Source organism: Bos grunniens, chromosome X (genome assembly GCF_055505025.1).
Source record: "Bos grunniens cultivar Pamir isolate PY7600 chromosome X, Bosgru_T2T1.0, whole genome shotgun sequence".
Taxonomy (NCBI): Eukaryota; Metazoa; Chordata; class Mammalia; order Artiodactyla; family Bovidae; genus Bos; species Bos grunniens.
This window is the reverse complement of record NC_141194.1, coordinates 87990567-88010912: the sequence shown is the minus strand read 5'-3', so window position 1 is coordinate 88010912 and position 20346 is coordinate 87990567. Positions and strand designations below refer to the sequence as shown.

Sequence of the window (20346 nt, the reverse complement as noted above, 5' to 3'; positions counted from 1 at the left end):
GACTCTTCAGGGTAAATGGTGCCCCATCTCTCCAGATCTTTCTCTCCTTTCCCCTAATTCAGCCTTACCTGTCACTTCTTATCCTTATAGATCACTCGCTATTCTCTCCTGGGGTAAATCTGATTCAGCCAGTCAGTCATTTGTTTGCATGGCTTTCTGTATCGTTTCCCCAAGATAGCATTTGTGTTTTAACTGTGCCTTCAATGCCATAAACCAACGGAATGAAAGCACCTTATCCCTCCCACTTGATTGTGGCCCTCCCATTGTCTGACAAAGGTGTTCTTTTATATCTTGTTCCTCAAAGTGTGGTCCATGAACAAGCCACCTGGGCAGCACCCTGGAATTTGCTAGAATCTTAAACTTAACTCCAGACCTACTGCATCAGAATCATTCTAGTACTACTCCCAGGTGGTGCAACTACACACTCAAGGGTGAGCCACCCTGCTTAGAGTAAGTGAGCCCAAGTGAGGGCTCCTTTAGCAAAAGAAGGGTTTTGTGTTCAAGCTCCTGAAAAGAGGGCACCCAGAGCAGCTCCTTCACCCAGGATCTCCCATTCCTACCACAAGGAGAAGATGGCATCTCCTGGGGTCCCAGCTGCCACGTGGGATCTCTGGAGCTTTCAGGAGAATCAGCCTCCTATGACTGGAAGCAGAGGGCTAATTGGCCCCATGTGTCTCCACAGCCTGCCAGTTTCGAGGGGAGCAACAAGACTCCCCAAGGAGCCAATAAATGTAAAGAAGAAGGAGCCAAAGGCAAGGAGGGATGGGGAGCTCAAAGCTGATGCCTGGGAGTTAAGCTGTTAACATTTCTATCTTCCTGCCCAGAAGTGCAGGGGAGAGAGCAGCAGCTCACAATCAGTCCATCTTCTCAGTTCACCTGTCCTTCAACCACATCCTGCCTAGCAACAGTTGTCAGCATGAGCTCCAGCCACCAGCTCCTCTTTAGACAGAGATGCGGGGTGGAGGGTGGGAGTTGTTAGTGGTGGTGGTGTAGGGGATCAATTTAGCCCACAAAGGAACTGGTGCCAGGGTGTCCATAGGGAGCCAGGTCATCTGATAGTGGGGACAGTTGCTTGGAAAATGAGGGGGCAGAGCACTTCTTGGGGCTGCCACTTAGAGGCCAGGAGTTGGTGGGGGAAGGGCCCGGACTGTAGAAAGCGAAGTTTATCTTCAGCCCTTATTCTCTGCTCTGCCTGCCACCCCAAATGATGCCACTGGTAAGATCACCACCTCTACATCTACATGATATGTTTAACCTTCTAAAGGGTTGCTGTAACTATGATCTCATTTCCTTCTCCCAGTGACGCTGAGTGAATGGGATCCAAGACAGATGAATTAAGATGAGGGCCAGCCCGTCAGACTTGGCCAGGATGTGGAGAGCTGCTGGCTGCAGGGTTAGGCCAATCCTGCGATGGAGACTAAATAGCCAGAAGGTCCGGGACCCTGGGTGGGTATAGATGAGGGTACTGGGATTGTGAGCCCTGTCCAAGAAATCTGGCCCCAGCTGAGTCCCTCATTGGCCTCCGCCTTGGAGTCTGGGCTGGAGGAGGGGCAGAGACCTAGTCTGTTTGGCGACTAGGAAGTGATAATGGATGTGAAAGGATCTTTTTGTTGGATGAGATAATGGGTTTAAGAATAAAAAAGAAATAACCACTTGGCTATAAAGTGTTATCATTAGGCAGAAGAGAAAAGGCTAGACCTTTACCCAGGTCACTGACCAGAGAGGGCAAGCCTGGTGCAGGCTGAAGGGATATACCTTTGGAGACCTTGGGTAGGAACAGGACAGATTGAAGGCACTGTGTGGTTTGAAGAACAAAATAGCCAATCCCAGAAACAAAGCTGGGTGGAGGGTGGGGAGAGAGGACCATAAGCTGTGGCTGCTTCATAATTTTGTTCAGAGTTGCCCGGTTTGATGAGACCAGAAGCCAAACATCTTTCAAAGTCAAAGTGCATATTTCCCCCAGGAGGGCAGTCACGTGGCCCGTGGACAGCTGAGCTGCTGTCATCCATCACCACTGGCCTTCAATGTCACTCCCAAGTCTCTATGCACTGAGCAAATTTCGGAGGGACTGACTGAGCCTCAGACACTGAAAGATGCCAACCCCAGGAGGGTGGGGACAGCTGCAATTTGCACTGCAAAATGGCCTTCCAGTGTGTTAAAGGAGGGGTTTCTTCTCTGACCACAGATGCTGGGAAGGCCCAAGCAGTGTGAAAAAAGGACTTCTTGCAGAATTGGGGGAGGATCTAGTGGTTGGCACCATGGTAATGGTAAAAAATTTGCCTGTCAGTGCAGGAGACACAGGTTTGATCCCTGTTTTGGGATGATCCCATGGAGAAGGAAATGGCAACCCACTTCAGTATTCTTGCCTGGAGAATTCCATGGACAGAGAAGCCTGGCAGGCTACGGTCCATGGGGGGTCACCCATGGGTACCCATGGGGGCACAACTGAGCACAAGGAAGAAGAACCAATTAGGGACAGGTAGTCCAGCTCTGTCAGACACAACCCAGGGATGAAGTGCTCCAGTCACACCTGGAGACATGCCTGTGGCTGTGGGAGAAATAGCTGGGTCCCCTGTGAAAAGATGGGGGCCACCCATGGACAGAGCTTAGCCTCGTGTTTCTCTTCCCATCAGTGCCATTTTCTGACTACACAGCATAGGTCCTACCTCCTCCAGGGAGCCCTTCAGTCTTCACTCCCTTCTATGAACATACTATTGGGACCTTAATTATGAACTTCATATACTATTCTCATGGGCTCCCTGATGGCTCAAGTGGTAAAGAATCTGTCTGCAATGCAGGAAACCTGGGTTTGATCCCTGGGTTGGGATGATCCCCTGGAAAAGGAGATGGCAACCCACTTCAGTATTCTTGCCTGGAGAATGTCATGGACAGAGGAGCCTGGAGGGCCACAGTCCTCGGCATTGCAAAGAATTGGGACACAACTGAGCAACTAACACTTTGACTTTTTATACTATTCTTAGTTACCACTCTCTTTCTCCTGTTCAGTGTACACTTGTGTGTTCCCCCTCCCCCAACCCCAGACTGGAAGATCTTTGAAGGCAGAGATCTGTAACTTCTTGTGCCTCCTCCCCAAATCTCCAACTGTGTGAGTAGGCACTCAATAAATACTTGTTGATGGATTAACATAGTCCAAACAGTAAAGCAGAACACTTGGGTCACAAAAGGCTCTTAGCTTGTCGGTTCCCCTGGCACCAGGAGTGTCTCTTTTCATGAGTATTGGTGGTACTTCAAGGCCCAGTGGAGACTGGAGTGTCCCTAGCTTTAGAAAAAGAAAAAGGCACCAAAAGGAAGGTTGCAGTGACCAGGGGGCCCTGAGCAAAGGACAGGGTGTCGAGCGCTCTCATTGCATGTGTGGGTCTTCCTTGTGGTGTCCTTGCTTCCCACGCCACAGCCTGTGTATCCCGACAGGCTCTCATTGTCCAGGGTGCCCTGGCTGGAGCCCATGGCAGAAATGAGCTGGTGTCATCCCAAGCAGAGGCCCTTTTAGGGCCAGTGAGCTGAGATTAGGAAACAGCAGGCCAAGGGCTCATTTGGGAAGCAGCCTCCATGGTGAGGCACGATGGCAGCCACAGGAAGATCCTCTGTGGCTCCCTTCAAGCCTTCAAGTGCCTACCTGCCCCCAGGAGCAGAAATGAGAGAGGGGCCAGCCTGAGGCCACCGTCGCTGAGCCCTTGTCCTGGAAGGGTACCTCTCTAGAACACCAACTAGCCATATTCCAGCTCCCAACTAACTTTCTGTCAAAGAGTGACCATTTGTCTTACCCAGTGTGAAATGGAAGAAGCCAGTTCCTGAACTCATCTTCAGGAGCCTTGACCTAGCCCTGGAAGCCCCTTCCACCTCCCTAAGGGACACCAGACAGAGCCCAAGTCCGCTTGGGTGCAGCCATAGTTGATGTGGTCAGATTCCAATCAGCCACGGTCCATCTTTCTTCCTGAGTTCTTCAATGAGAGAGATGAGTCTGGGAGTATGAATTTCTCTTTTACACAATTACTCTAAATCTTCCCACCCTCTCCCCATCGATAGTCCTAAAGCTCCTCTCTAATTAGCAAATCTGTGTCCTGATAAACAACCTAATTGCTTACAACCATTTGCTCCTGAGGAATTTGGTGTTCTTAGTTAGTCAACAATCACTCTCCTAGTGTCAGAACCTCCCACTTCTTTTCCAAATCTTGCACTAGTTTGATTAATTAGCTCCTGGCCCTCTGTATCTTGTTCAGAAGGGCCCTGCCTGGAACCTTAGTGTTTCAGAAACACACGCCGAGACTAGGAAACTCAACCTCATTTATTAGACCAGAAAGCCTCTTGGCTCTGGTCCCCTCTCTTCCACCTCCACCTGCCCTATCCTGCCTCCTGGTCATTCATTTCCCTTTTCTCCTCTTTTCTGCCCCTAAACCCAGTGCCTTCACATAGCCCAGGGTCCCCATGCCTTCACTCCTTAGGGCTCTTCATTCAAATACTGAGCTCAGACCCATCCTTGCCTGCAATATGCTTCACCCTTGCCCTTGATGTTAACCCTTTATAAAGTCCTGGCGTAATTCTGAAGCTTCAGTAAGATCTATTACGGGCATTGGAGCGCCATCTATAATCTCTCCCAAGTATCAGGGCAGCGATTTCTCTTCTCCCAGCTCACCTGGGTTCAGGTCTGCTGACAGCCTCCAGCGGTGGCTCTTCCCACTTGCCCTTGGCAGCTATTCTCCAGCTGTCCTATTAACTGAAATAAGTTGGCATTGGGACTCCCCTGGTGGTCCAGTGGTTAAGAATCTGCACTTCTGCTGCAGTGGACATGGGTTTGATCCCTGATTGGGGAACTAAGATCCCACATGCTGTTTGGTGTGGCCAAAAAAACAAAAAACAGAAGTTAGCATTATGCACAGTTGTGTAAGGGACTGGTCCTCCATGTGAGCCTGTTTGTTTTCATATGGCATCTCAATATTTTCTTTTTATATATGACCTAAGGGATTTTAAAGTTTAAAATTACACAAGGACTTCGTGAAGGTGCTCCACACTCTGAAATGACTTCACATTCCTTCCCCACGGCCTTGCCTGTTTTGCAGTCCCTTCCCTCAAGGTTTTGGTTTCTCTCAGGGAGTTAATAGCCGATTCCATGGGTGATACCGGTTAACCTTCCAACAACACATTTGCTTTTAGGCTCCTTCTGAGTCCCAGTATCTTGAGTAAAGGACAGACTCTAATGTCAGGCTCCATGGCACCCATGTCCTCTGTTGGCCCTGGCCCTATAGACAAGTGGCTTCTCCTTTCTAGACTCTTCTTTCTCCAGTGTGAAATATGCATTGGTCATCCCTTCTGCTGGTGCCAGAGGATGTAGGAAGCAATGTGCGTGAACTCCCAGGTGCCATGGCCAGCACCCTTATCAGCATCCTTCCCAGCTGCTCTGAGGCTTAGCTGCCTTTGCGTCTTCTTTTGCTCCCATCTTCCCCTCCCCCTCAGTCATGTGATGCAGGAAGAGAACGCAAATGATATGGAATGTGAGCAGCTGCCGGCAGAGACGCTGCGACAAGTGACCATTCACCGGGACCCTATATATGGCTTTGGCTTCGTGGCTGGCAGTGAGAGGCCTGTGGTGGTGCGATCTGTGAGGCCAGGTAGGTGTCACCCAGAGTGTCCCCCTGGCCCTGGCTCCCACCCCCACCAAACACCCACACATCATCCCAGAGAAAAGAGCACCCAAGTATACTGTGTTGCCAAGGAATTCATGAAGAGTGGGTGAAGACTTGCCAGCCAATAACTGTGTGAGGGAGCTGGTTTTTAAAGATTTATCCACACACAACACTGACGCTGCAGTTGATAATTTAGTAGGGTCTGGGTCTTAACAAAACTTCCCTTTGCATAGAACCTTCACAGAAGAGCCATACTGCCTTGAGTGAGACATACCGATCTGATTCAATTCAACAAGTATGTATTGACTGCCTACTCTAAGCAAGGTTATAGGGAAATAACAAGACAGAGTTCCTGCCCCCAAGAATCTAATCATCAGGCTGTGGAGACCAGTACACGCTCACCAAATAGGTCATCCAGTGAAGGCTGGAGTCAGGATATAGACCATAGGTGGCAGAGAAAGGGAGAGGAAGTGAAATCTCTGAAGCCACAGTAGCAATACAACACCTACCATTGATGAAGCCCCCTAGAGTGTACAAATTTACATCATCTTGTTCAGTGCTTGCGGCTATGTCCACAAGGTAAGTAATACCATTCCCATTTTACAGATGAGAAAACTGAGGCAGAGAGGAAGAGAAATGGCATGTCCAGGGTCACTCCACTAAGAAGTAGCAGAGCTAGGATTTGCACCTGTGCCTGTGTGATGCCACTGAGGGGGGTGGGGAGGGAAGCAGGGCTTGAATGGGACCATACGGGGTGGACCAAGTGCGAGCCCACCAGAACTGTGAAAGCCTGCTGTTGTGAATGAAATGGGAAAGGGCCTGAGCACTGTTTTGTTCCAAATCTTGCTAGGCATTGACAAGAAAAGACAGACGGAAAGGAGCTCTATTCCTGAATTGCTGGGCCTGAGGCTTTAGATGTTTACAACAGTTTCTTGCTCAGTCAAGAGGAGCAGCCGGAGTACAAACTGGTCTAGCAGAAATTTGATGAATTTTGCAATCCTCCAAGGAAAAGAAAAAGATTTTTGTAAGCTTGCTCTTCAACTGGAGGGCATAAAGTAAAAAAACAATTCGGTACAGGAGTTTGTGGCTGACCTAAGGCTCCTGAGGTAGTCATGCAGTTTTGCAAAAGGTTTTTGAGTCTCTGATCCAAAATCAAATTTATCCTGGGAAAGAGGGACCATATAAAACTTAGTAACAGATCACCAGGAGACCCTGGTTTAACTTTAGAGGAGACAGAATTCACAGGGTTGCTGCAGGTGGTCTGAGAATGAATAAGAAGGGGTTGGAGGAGTGGAGAGAAGAAAAGCCACAAAGGAGACCACAGGAGGCCATGGGGCCAGCAGGCTGATCTCAGACCTGCCTCCAACCCAGGTGCCCCTCCATCCAATGCAGAAAACTTGATTTTGAGGCCACAAGAAAAGATAAGATGCATCCTATAGAGGAACAGGAGAAGGCAATGGTACCCCACTCCAGTACCCTTGCCTGGAAAATACCATGGACGGAGGAGCCTGGTAGGCTGCAGACCATGGGGTCGAGAAGAGTCGGACACGACTGAGTGACTTCACTTTCACTTTTCCCTTTCATGCATCGGAGAAGGAAATGGCAACCCACTCCAGTGTTCTTGCCTGGAGAATCCCAGGGACGGGGGAGCCTGATGGGCTGCCATCTATGGGGTCGCACAGAGTCGGACACGACTGAAGCGACTTAGCAGCAGCAGCAGCAGAGAGGAACAGTTAAGGCTGAACAAGCCAACAAACAATTCCATGAAAATAGTAAGTAGACTGAGCTTACCACTGCCATCAGAGAGCCAAGGCCTGTGATGGAGACCAAGTTCTATGAGGACCTCCTCCATTGAAAGGAAGGATGGAGGGATGAATGGATGGACAGGAGAAAGGAAAGAAGGGAGGGAGGGAATAGGTAGAGTGGTCTGCACCTAAAAGATTGGCATATTTGGCAGAAGTAGATAGGAGGAATATCTTTCCTGGTGGCTCAGTTGTGAAGAATCTACCTGGCTCAGCGGGTAAAGAACCCACCTGCAATGCAGGAAACACAGGAGACATGGGTTCAATCCCTGAGTGAGGAAGATCCCCTGGAGGAGGAAATGGCAACCCACTCCAGTATTCTTGCCTGAAAAATCCCATGGACAGAGGAGCCTGACAGGCTGCTATCCAAAGGTCACAGGGAGTTGGGCACAACTGAGTAAATAAGCACAGTACAGCCAATGCAGGAGATGTGGGTTTGATCCTGTGTCGGGAAGATCCCCTGGAGAAAGAAATGGCAACCCACTCCAGTATTTTTTGCCTAGAGAATCCCATGCACAGAGGAGCCTGGCAGACTACAGTCCATGGGGTCGCACAGAGTGGGACATGACTGAAGCGACTAAACGACAACAAATAGGAGGAATGAAATGAGTGGAAGGAACTGTCCCTTGGAAGACATAATAAGTACCATTTATTGAATTCTTACCAACATCAATCAACTGTTTTAAATGCTCTACATCCATCATCCCATTTATCCTCCCATCTTTCTTCTGCTGTTATTTTTCCATTTCTTAGATGAGGAAAGAGAGATTCAGAGAGATGAAATGTCTCATCCGAGGTCCCACAGCCATTGAGTTGTAGATTTGAGTTGAGCGTCCAAGCCTGACTTGCTGCAAAGAATGGGCTCTTCACCAGCAGGCTTCCTGTTTCTGACATCCCTGTGCTGTCAGAAGAGTGGGTTGAGGGTCTTTGCAGTTGGAGTGGGGAATCCTGCTCGCTGAGCATACAGGCCTCACCCTCAGCACACAGGCCCCACTCTCCAGAGCCACAGAGTGATGCTCAACTGACATGGTGACCTGGTTGTTGTTCATGTTTGTTGCATTTACACAGCACACTTTTTTGCAGAGAGAGGAACAGTTGGGATCTGACCCTTTCAAGTGGATCCCAACAAGCATCCAGGCTGGGTTGAGAGTGAGACATGTCCTTAAACATGTCCTTAGACATGTCCTATTTTGGGTTTGAGTTAAGCTGAGTTCTACTTGTCATTCTCCTTAAATCTCTAAAATCCTTTTCTCCAAGGAGATCTTTGCTAAGCACCAGAGGCAGCACAGCCCAGGGCGCCCCTCCAACCCACCCTTTACCCCCATCAGGAAGGTAGGGCCCTCAGGCAGGTCTGCTTTCTAAACCTCAACAGTAGACGTGAGGAGGAGAGAAAGCAAATTTCCAACTGCCAGTGATTTAGGGTCTGTGCCTTGTTCTTCTCATTTCTCAGACAGCAGCATGTCTCTTAGGTGAAAGAAAATAAATGCCTTTAGGGCTTCTCTGGTGGCTCAGATGGTAAAGAGTTTGCCTGCAATCCAGGAGACCTGGGTTTGATCCCTGGATTGAGAAAATCCCCTGGAGAAGGGAATGGCTACCCACTCAAGTATTCTTGCCTGGAGAATTCCATGGACTGAGGAGCCTGGTGGACGGGCTACTGGAGTTACAGAGTTGGACACTAACACTTTCACTTTAGGTTCTTTAGTTCATCCCCCTGTCTCCAGGGAAGTGAATGCCTACATCCTTCCAGACCAGTAAGTATGAATTATGTTCAAGTAAGAAGATTCCTTACCCGCTCCTGTCACCTGTAACCCCTCCAGTAGTCTGGAAGCCATGCCTTGTGCCCAAGCAGATCCTTCCTGATGAAACCGAAGTTTGTGCTCCTCACTAGGTCCGAGCCGGGAATCACTGGTGAACCTTGCTTGAGCACCAGGCCTTTGCTACCACACCACTCCCAGCCTAGGCAGGGCCATTCCATTCTCTTTCTCCAGCCCTCTGCCCTCCACTTGCTACAGGCAACAGTGGCCCAGGGCTCGAAGAGTTGCCTGTCAGTGGCACCACTCGGCCCGCATCTCCTGCAGGCCTCAGTGCCTGCAGCCACTCCCTCAGGCACTGGCAACTCCCTCCCACCCAGGCCTCACGCCTCTCTCCTCTCCTCCACAGGAGGCCCCTCTGAGGACAAGCTCCTGGCTGGTGACCAGATTGTGGCCATTAATGAGGAGGACGTGAGTGAAGCCCCCAGGGAGAGGTTCATAGAACTCATCAGGTAATAGGAGCCTCTTGGGCCTTGCGAGAGCTGAGCACGGCTATCCCCATCCCACCAGTAGTGTAACTATGACTGCCACAGCCCTCCCTGGCTAAGAGAGAGGGGTCTTCCCAGGGAGAGCAACCTGAGCCAGGGCTCCTGGGTACCCAGAACTTCCAGGGACTGAGGGCCCTCACACACTCTGGCTTAACCTCATTCAGTGATGTGAAGAGACACAAAGAACAGCCTCCTGGAAGTTCACCTCACCTCCCTTCACCCAACAACTCCCCTCACCCAAGCCCTTTGGTTTTCAACTTACCTGTGCAGTGACTACTGAGAACAAGTGAGTGACCAATGACACAGACCAAGTGAGTAAAGAATAAGAAATAAACAAGCCATTCAAACAACATTCTGAGATAAGCAGAATCAATGTGAGCAAGACATTATTTCCCACCCGCCACTCCCTCCCCGCACCGCACCCCCCCCAAAAAAAAAAAACCACAAGGAGAATAAAATCCAAATGCCTGGCCAGCAGGTTGAGGCATGGAACCTGCCATGTTGGATTTTGCTCACAGTGTGTGTAGTGCCCTCCCCAGATGGGGGCAGGTCAGAGAGAGAAAGGAATGTGAGGAGGACCACCACTGTCCATGGAGTCATCACACTGACTTTTACCCTCCCTTACTTCTGTATATGGGGCTTCCCTTGTGGCTCAGTAGTAAAGAACCCACCTGCCAAGGCAGAAGATGCAGGTTCGATCCCTGGGTGGTGACGATCCCCTGGAGGAAGGCATGGCAACCCACTCCAGTATTCTTGCCTGGAGAATCCCATGGACAGAGGAGCCTGGTGGGCTACAGTCCACAGGGTCTCAGAGTTGGACACGACTGAGCGACTAAACAACAACAACCTCTGTATATACCATACCACCACATATCACACAGACACTACATACCTCTTCCCCCCCATACACCATGCCACCACACACCACATACACACACACACACACCATGCGCTAAAAATACACCCATACCCACAGGTACCACATGCGCGCACACACACACACCTATGCCATAGATACTCCCCCACCCCACACGCCTATCACATGCACACACACACATACCACCCCACGCCGCCTTGCATAGACACTTTGATAAGGAGTAAGACAATAGAACTGAGAGAACGGAATTAGATTCTTTCAGCTCTAAATTCCAGGGGATAACCTCAGTTTGGGGGACCTCAGCTATCTATCCTCACATGCTTGCTCTCTTTCTCTCTCTCTCTCTCTGTCTGACGTAGTCTGCTCCATCTCTGCCTCCATCTCCTTCAACCCTTCTCCATTTGGAGTGTTTTCATTCCACTCGTCTTTCTTGTTCTCCCAAAGCCCACCTGCCTCCAGGGCCCCTCCCTCCACTTCAAAGGCAGAGGAGTGACGCCCCCTTGCTACTTCTGGAAGGGTTTGCACTGCCCCTTCCTGAAGTCCAGAGCAGGTCTTCCTCCATAGGCTCCCCACTCCAGCCCAATATCCTGGTATGTGTCTGGTCCCTAGTGACCCTTAGTTTGGCTCTTCTCCAAGTTCAGTTTGTCCATTGCATTCCCCCACTCTCTACCCTTCATGGTCCACCACCACATCACCATGGGGTGAATTCTTTCAACCCCATCAGGGCATGTTGGGGGTTCTTTCAGGCTGACCCCTCAGAAGTCTTTGCTTTGCTTCTTGTGGATATCTTTGTACCCCATACCAAGGTAGCCCAATTTTGTGAGACTGCTCAGAGCACCTTCTGGGTCAAGTTAGAGCTCACACATTTGATAATCTCTGGGACTAGCAAATCATTCATTCATTCAGTGAATATTTATTATATTGAGTGTCTCCTGCGCATCAGTTGTTGTTCTAGGCACTGAATATACAGCAGTGAATAAGACAGACAAAAATCCTTGCCCATTGGAGTTTACATTCTAGTGGAAGAAGACACATCATAAGCAGTAAACATGATAAATAAATATTGCACAGTATATTAGAAGTTGATGAATGTTATTGAAGAATAGAAAGGGGGACAAGATAAAGATCAGGAATGCTGGGAACACGGGTGCAGAGTACAACTTTAAATAGCATGGCCAGTGTTGGCCTCAATGAGGAGGTGACATTTGAAGAAAGACTTGGAGGAAATGAGGATATCAGAGAAGGCAAGAAGAACCCAGTGTAGAGGCCCTAAGGCAGGAGTGTGTGTGATATGTTTGGGGAACATGGGAGAAGCCCACGTGTGGAGTGGGCTAAGGAACGGGGTAGTTGTAGCTACTGCAAGGACTTTAGCTTTGTTCTACATGATATGGGGAGACGTGGCAGGGGCTGGAGCACAGGAGTCACATAATTCAATCTGTACTAGTTCCCTGCCCTGGCCAAGAGACAGGACTTTCCAGGTGTTTTCCTTGGAACGCAGCTCCTTCCTTACTCGAGGAGCTTCCCAGACCCAGGAGCTGACAACATCCCTGGACTCTGCCTCATTGAATATGGTACCAGTCCAAGTCCTCGAGCAGGGGCCCTGGGCTTTTCTTTTCTTTTTTTAAAAATAATTTTATTTATTTGTTATTTTTGTGCTGAATCTTCATTGCTTCTAGTTGTGGAGAGCAGGGGCTACTCTCGAGTTGCAATGCATGGGCTTCTCATTACAGTAGCTTATCCTGTTGTGGAGCATGGCTCAGTAGTTGTGGTACATGGGCTTAGTTGCTCCACAGTATGTGGGATCTTCCCGGATCAGGGATCGAACCTGAGTCTCCTGTGTTGGCAGGCGGATTCTTTACCACTGAGCCACCAGGGAAGCCCGGGCTTTTCTTGAATACCCAGAATCAAGGGTGTCTTGACTCTGCTTCCTGAACACCTTTGTTCCCAGAAACATTTGTAAAAAGACCAGCAAAGAGGGGAAGCTCCTTCAAGGCGAACTCTTTCCATTTCTTTTAGTTCTTTTAAAGGATGATGTATTCTTGGGAGAGAATTTTCATACCTCACAGCTTGTTGGATCATTGGCATAATTCTTGTCTGAAGAGTTTCAAATTCTTCATCCTTTTGAATGTTTGCTATCTGGAGAGTCTTGTCTTCCATCTGTTGCTCTCTGGCTCTCATTTTTTTTGGTCCTTCAATTAAAACAGCTCTGCTGAGTATGAGTCATGATGACCAAATGACCTCCTTTGGGTTTTTCCTTTGAGTTTCTCCTCTTACTTAAATACCAAATTGCCAATAATCATGGTACACGGTTCCCAGGACTCTGATTGTGCTCCCTTTGAGTTCCTTAATTCAGGTCTTTCGTTTTCCTTGCAAACTTTTTTGCCTATAGATAAAAGGTTCCTAGGGTTTGAGGATTTCTACAGAGAGAATGTGAGAAGGAATATAAAAAGACCTGAAAAATGACAACCCAGAGGTAATGATAATACCATTTTCAGAAGCCTGTGTGAACCTCTATGGATGGTGGATGTCAGCTGGCACAAATGATGGGAGGCGAGGCAGCCATGCAGATATTTAGATTGCCCTCTGTCCTAATCCATATACCTGAATGCAGCCCAGGGGAGAATTCTGGTGTTCCTTCTTGTGCTAGATGAATACCCAGTGCATGATACACTACTCTCCTGTTCCCTCTTCTCTCTGTAGGAGCGCTAAGGAATTCATCGTTCTTACAGTTCTGCACACTCATCAGGTGAGTGAGCCTCTTTGCCATCCACCCTTCCTCCTGATTGAGACAAGAGCATTCCCACATTGGAAAGTGACAGTGATGGGAGAGGGAGACGGGAGAGACTAGGACCAGCATTATTGTGAGCCAAGGGTTTAGGAGTGAACTTAAAATCGTACCTTCTGCACATCTTGTCTATGCTCACATCCCAGACTTGAGGATTTTGAAGGGCTCCATAGTGCTGTGTGCTGCCCTGTGTGCTCTGCTTTCCCCCACTTAAGCTACCCCACCACTGCCCCAGTTCCAGACATATTTTCTACCTCTTTTTTGCTATGTCCCATCAAAATTTACCTGTCCAGTGTCCAATTCCATTAATCCTTGTAGACTCTGGGTGCTAATCTTATTCATTCATTTTATACAGGTATATACTAAATGGCCTACGGTGTATGAGACACAACACTGTATGTGGAGGATTTACTATAAAGTTGCTGGGGAGGTGCAGTTGGACAAATAGGTTCATCTTTGTCTAGGTTCAATTACTAACTGCCTGTATGACCTTGGGGGAGTCAGTTCCCTTTTCTGAACCTGTTTCCTCATCTGTAAATTGAGGGATTTAGACTAGATCAGTGTTCCCCATGCTTGCCTGATCATAATAGTCACCAGGACTATTTATTAAAAATGGAAGTCCCCAGGCCCTTCTCAAAAGTTGGAATCCAGAGGCACTGTGTCTGTTACTAGGTCACTTCCTCGTAGTAATCTTTGTGGGATCTTAGTTCTCTGACCAGAGATCAAACCTGTATCCTCCACAGTGAAAGCATGGAGTCCTAACCACTGGACCACCAGGGAATCCCTGATTTTTTTTACTTTTTAGTTTGATATCATTGTAGATTCATAGGAAGTTGCAAAGCTAGTACAGTGACATCCCTGTGTATCCTTTACCCTGTCTCTCCCAGTGGTTACATGTTACATCCCTAACAGTACTATATCAGAACTGGGACATTGATGTCGGTACAGTGATGTGAATGGTTCAGTGTTACTCTGTCACATGTGTGGGTTCATGTATCAACACAGTCAAGATACTGGAGAGTTCTATTACTGAAAGGATGCCTCATGTTGCCCTTTTTGGGGGCACCTACTCCCTACCCTCAATCCGTGTCAACCACTAATCTGTTCTCCATTCCTGTAATTTCATCATGTCAAGAATATTATATAAATGGAATCACAAAGTATGTAACCTTTGGGGATTGGATTTTTTCACTCTGCACAATGCCCTTGAAATTCATCCAAGCCATTGCTTGTATTAACAGTTTGCTCCTTTTTTATTGCTGAGTAGTATTCCATGGTATGGATGTACCACTGTTTAGTCATCCACCTGTTGAAAAACATCTTGGTTCCTTCCAGGCTTTGGCTAGCATGATATTAAAGCTGCTATAAACATTCATGTACAGGGTTTTTTGTGAGCATAAGTTTTCGTTTCTCTAGGACAAATGCCCCAAAGTGTGATTGTCCAGTCATATACTAAGTGTACGTTTAGTTTATTAAGAAACAGCCAGACTGCTTTCCATGAGAGTAGACTGTGGTTCACTGCTGTATCACTAGCACCTGGAACAGCATCTGACATAGAATAGGTGCTCAGTATTTGTTGGAATAAAGGAAACCTAAATCAAACTCAAGTGTCCAAACTTAGGTGCAGAATAAAGAGCCTAACGCTCCCCCATCTCTGTCCCAACTCTCATCCCAGTGCCCCCAACACCTCTTTGTCATGGCCAGGGTGCTGTCCTTCTCTTCCTTGTACATTTCTTGGTTCTCACCACCCTGTAGACTTCTATCCTTGTTGTGATCCACATCTCTTGTAACACATGGCTCTTTCCTTGAATACCTGCCTTAAGACTTATGTCTTCCAAACGTCTTTGCCTGACTAACCTCAATGAGAGTTTCTAGTTCATTAATTTGTTCATCAGACATTTACTGAATGCCCACTGTTCTAGGCACTCTTCCAGGCTGGGAATATAGCAGTGCACAGGACAAACATGCTTCCTACCCTTGGAGAGCTTACATTCTAGTTATTGGCCTTGTGCCCTCTAAACCCTGCTGCTCCTGCTAAGTTGCTTCAGTCATGTCTGACTCTTTGTGACCCTGTGGATTGTAGCCCACCAGGCTCCTCTGTCCATGGGGATTCTCCAGGCAAGAATACTGGAGTTGCCATTACCTTCTCCAGGGGATCTTCCTGACCCAGGGTTTGAAGCCGGGTCTCCTGCATTGCAGGCAGATTCTTTACCACTGAGCCACCGGAGAAACCCCTCTAAACCCTAGAAACATAGAAAAGTATGGGGGCACATATACACAGAAGTGATAGTCAAAACAGTTAGCAACCTGTACAGGAAGGGCCTTCCAGTGAGAATGTAAGCCAGCCACAGGCGGTGGAGCAGAGTCTTGCAGGCCACCTAACTGTGCCAGGTGTTAACCCTTTGTTATTTGATCTTTTATAAAGAGGTTCCAGGGGAGAGATCAGGTGGCACCCAAAAAGCTTAGGGCACAGACTACTTATCAGACAGTGAGCAAAAGTCCCTCAATGTTTTACAATAGGTATGGCCATCCCAGCACGTCCTGACCAAATATCAGCCTTGCAAACTTGTATAGTCAGTCCTCATTATTCACAGATTCCATATTTTCCAATTTGCCCACTTCCTAAAATTTACTTGTGACTCCAAAATCGAGACTTACGGCGCTTTCCTGGTCGTTTGCTGACATATGCAGAGCATGAAAAATTTGAGTCTCCCAATGTACCTGTTCCCAGCTGAGGTCAGGCAAAATGATGCTCTGTCTTGTTTTAGTTGTCATGCAGAGTTGTCCTGAGGATGGAGATGGTAGTGGGCAGTGCAGTGTAGTCCAGGAAACTCCGGCCCGGGGACAGTGGGATGGGGTTTGAATGCCAGCTCTGATACCTGTTAGAGGGGCGGCATCAGGCAAATCACTTAACACTTCAGAACCTCATTTTCTCCTGGTGAAATAAAATCGAATCTACCAGGATGAATTGTTTTTAGAATTTAAGATTATAATCTATGTGAGACACACACACAATCCCCCTAAGAACAGTTGTTCAGTATTCATTAGTTCAGTGTTAACACAACTGTGAATAACAAAAATCAAGTGAGAAAATCTTCTCTCTTACACTGAAGTGAAAACTCCTTGAAGACCGCACCGCCCCCCCCCCCCCACCAGACGTTACTGTTGTAGCTCCTGCATCACGTAACAAGGTTACACTTGATATCTCATGGGTGCATGAAGACTGCTTCTTCTTATCAAACTCTCCTGTGAAGGCTTGACAGTCTCCCAGAGGACAGTCTCCTCCTGATAGGTTCACGTTGTGGCTCAAGAATCTGTACTTTTAATAAGAGCCACAAGTAAGTAATTCTGATGCTCGGTAGAATCTGGGAAACATTGAACCAGACTATCTTTAAGGCTGCTACCACTCGTACATTGTGTGGCTGGCAATGGTCTAATACAGTGGTTCTCTGCCGCTGCTGCTAAGTCACTTCAGTCGTGTCCGACTCTGTGTGACCCCATAGACGTCAGCCCACCAGGCTCTCCTGCCCCTGGAATTCTCCAGGCAAGAAGACTGGAGTGGGTTGCCATTTCCTTCTCCAATGCATGAAAGTGAAAAAGTGAAAATGAAGTCGCTCAGTCGTGTCCGACTCTTAGCGACCCCACGGACTGCAGCCCACCAGGCTCCTCCATCCATGGGATTTTCCAGGCAAGAGTGCTGGAGTGGGGTGCCATTGCCTTCTCCACAGTGGTTCTCTACCCTGGCTATATATACATTAGAACTTTCTGAGAACTCTTAAACATATTGATCCTTGGGCTCTAGCCCTGACCAATTGAATTACAAGCTGTGGGGATGGAGCCCAGGTATTGATCTTTTAAAAAGGCTCCCCAAATGATTCTGATATGTAGCCAAGGTGCGTGGTCTAATGTGTAGTCTCTTTCAGATGGCATTTTCTTTTTAAGAGAGTGACTCCTACCGTAGCAGACCATTGGGGAGTATTTTGAGCGGCCATAGAGATCCTTTCCCAGGGACCCTCAAACAATATTGCATAGGTAGCCACTTACTAAGTCTAGATGTATTTAAGAATGTTCTTTAATCTTTGAGTGACCAACTATTCCCCATGATTGACTGAATATGTATTAATTTCGGTATCCTTAGACCTTGACACATCATTTGTCCTCAATAAATATTTTAAAATAAAGTACTGACTGGTGACCTAGAACAGTCCTGGCAAAGCAAGCAGACAGTCCCTTCAAATGAAACTAGTTTTCTGGTTTTGAAAACAGCCTGTACCCAGAGAGTCTCAGTCCCCTCTGCTTGAAGCCACCTGTCCAGAAAAAAGCCAAAATCATGGGAACCACTGCAGAAGAACTGGTTTTCCATAGAGCTTCTTGAGTATAGGGCCTGGCAGACAGTAGGTACTCAAGTCCTATTTGCTTAATTGATGAATTAATTCAGTACTAGCCCCTGCAATCAACGACTGTCTTCTCTTCTGTGCCTCCTCTGTGCTCGGTGCTGGGGGAGACACAGTAATGCAAAATGTCACCTCTTCTTTTACAACCTAGTTGGAGAGATAAGTAATGGCTATGTGGATTCACAAAGGAGGACTATAGGAAATCCAGGGAAGGGAACGGCAAGGTTGGGAAAGGATTCAGGACTAAGGTAGGATTTGAGCTGGGTTTTGGAGATGGCATTTATTGAGCAAGAGGGACACGAGGGGGCCCTGAAGAGTGGGGATGGTGAAGAGACAGCATGACATAGGCACAGAAACGGGAAGAAGCTGTGGGCAGAATAACTCGATTAGGTGATTGATGGGAAGTGAGGGTTATGTGTGGTTTGTCAGGGGCCTTGAAATCCAGGGAGAGGACATGTTCCCCTGTAGGCAGTCCTGAATGCAGCAAGGAAGGACCCCCAGGTCCCTTATCAGTGGACCCCTGGAATCAGGATGGCCCTCCATAGTCCCAGGCTCCCACAATGGTTGCAGTGGGAATTGCTTATAAGTAGGTTCAGGTGTCAAAGAAAATGAGGCAGCAGAAAGGGAAATCAGGAGGCTGTTAAAGCTTCAGGAACCTGAGCTCCATGTTCTTAAAATCCTTTCACAATTATCAAAGTGGGGCCCTATCGTACACTTAAAACATTCAGCCATATACCTGTCTTCGGCCAAGATATGTGAACACAACCCTGAAATCTGTACTAATAGAGTCACCAAATTAAAAAATGGTCAAAGAATCACCAGCTGCTGAATTCAGCCCTGAGGGAGAAGGCAGACTCTCTCCTCTATTGCTTATTCCACCAAGCTGCTGGCTTCATATTTACTTCAAGGGGCTTGCAATGGCCCTGGAGGTACTTAGAAATTCTAGTCCCGTGTTTCAAGCCAAAATTCATTTTTGCTAGAAAGGGTGCCTGTTGCAAAATGAGACTTCCAGCTGCTTAGAGGAAAAATGGGGTCAGTCAAGAGCTCAGATGTCCCAGCTTTAAGGTACTCAATTAATCTATGCTTCGTGGATTAGGACATTTTCAGCAATTCCTCGGCCCTACCCTCTCAGAGAGTCTGACCTTTGAAGTCTGAAATGGGCTGAGAAATCTGTGTTTGTTTTGTTTTTGGCCATGCCACTCGGCTTGTGGGTTCTTAGTTCCTGACCAGAGACTGAACCTGTGCCCTGGCAATGACAGTGTAGAGCCCTAACCACTGGACTTCCAGAGAATTCCCAAAGAAATCTGTGTTTTAATAAGCATTTCCTGGTGATTTTTAGCATCAGGTAAGGTTTAGAAACATGAGTGAGAGTATGCTAATGAGTTAGTGCAGGAGTCTGTGAACTTCTTCTGTAACGGACCATAAAGTAAATACTCTAGGCTTTGTGCTTCCCCAGGGGTTCAGCAGTAAAAAATTTTCCTGCAATGCAGGAGACATGTCAGGAGCCACGGGTTCAATTCCTGGGTCAGGAAGATCCCCTGGAAAAGGAAATGCCAACCCACTGCAGTATTCTTACTTGGGAAATCCTACGGATAGAGGAGCCTGGCAGACTGCAGTCCATGGGATCACAAAAGAGTCAGACACAATTTAAGTGACTTAGCACACATGCATGCAGACCATATGTGGTACTACAGAAGTAGCCATAGGCAATGCAGAAATGAAGAGAATGGCTGTGTTCTAATAAAGCTTTATTTACAAAAAACAAGTGGTAGACAGGAGCTGGCCCACACAGGCCCATAATCTGCTGACCTCTGAAATGTGTTCATTACTCCTTCCAGGTACATTTGAATTTGGGCCAGGGCCTTCCCAATTCTTAATACTTTAGTTCAGATGGGCCACTCTAGTATCAAAAACCTCAGGCCCCATAGTTGCACTTTGAAGATGCTTTGGGACAGGGCAACCTTTGAGAGCCACTCATGTCACACTGCAAGGCAGGCGTCATCTGTGTCAAAGCACAAGGCTAGACATGACTCTATGACATATAGCAGAGACCAGCTGGCAATGAGTGAGTCACTGTCAGTGATCAAGGCTGAAGACTGAGAGTAGGATGGAGTCTTAGAAACCAACAGGCAGGGGTCAGTGAGTAATGAGGCACAAACAAGCTGAAAATGGCTGTACAACAGACACTGGAAATGACTAAAATCCTTGAAAATACTGGCAATCCCACTTTCTGATTTTGCTCCTATAAATATCTGAATTTTTTGTTGTTGTATCTCTAGGACAGGATATAATCATGGACTTTTGGTAGAGATAGCAAAGAGGCTGTCCCCTCTGCCTATAGGGTACCAGTTAGGGTTCTTTATTTGTGCAAATCCATTCGCTGGGACCAAGATAGAACCAGACCATTGAACAAAAGACCAGGAATGGACTTCCAGCTTCAGTCCACTGCAGGGGATTATATAGCTAATCCAAGACTCAGAAAATCTAGGTTCTGGGTTTTGCTCCACTACTCAATTATTTTGATACTTTGAATAAACCATAGCCTCTTCC

General features: G+C 47.6%; 1 protein-coding gene across 3 annotated transcripts in view; it reads left to right on the top strand.

The window, feature by feature from the left end:
* The first annotated feature begins 4834 nt into the window (after positions 1 to 4834).
* The window catches only part of FRMPD3 (FERM and PDZ domain containing 3), a 73028-nt gene continuing 57516 nt past the window's right edge, over positions 4835 to 20346 (top strand). For 2 of the 3 annotated variants that reach the window (XM_086386692.1, XM_086386691.1), the window contains exon 1: positions 9684 to 9704. Coding sequence is in view for 1 of the 3 variants with exons in the window: in XM_086386693.1 (XP_086242819.1) it covers positions 5354 to 5624; positions 9602 to 9704; positions 13318 to 13363 (420 nt within the window). In the remaining 2 variants the exon portion in view is untranslated. Of the gene's footprint in view, positions 5625 to 9601; positions 9705 to 13317; positions 13364 to 20346 lie in introns of those variants that run through there. The other variant, XM_086386693.1, reaches the window with a different exon arrangement.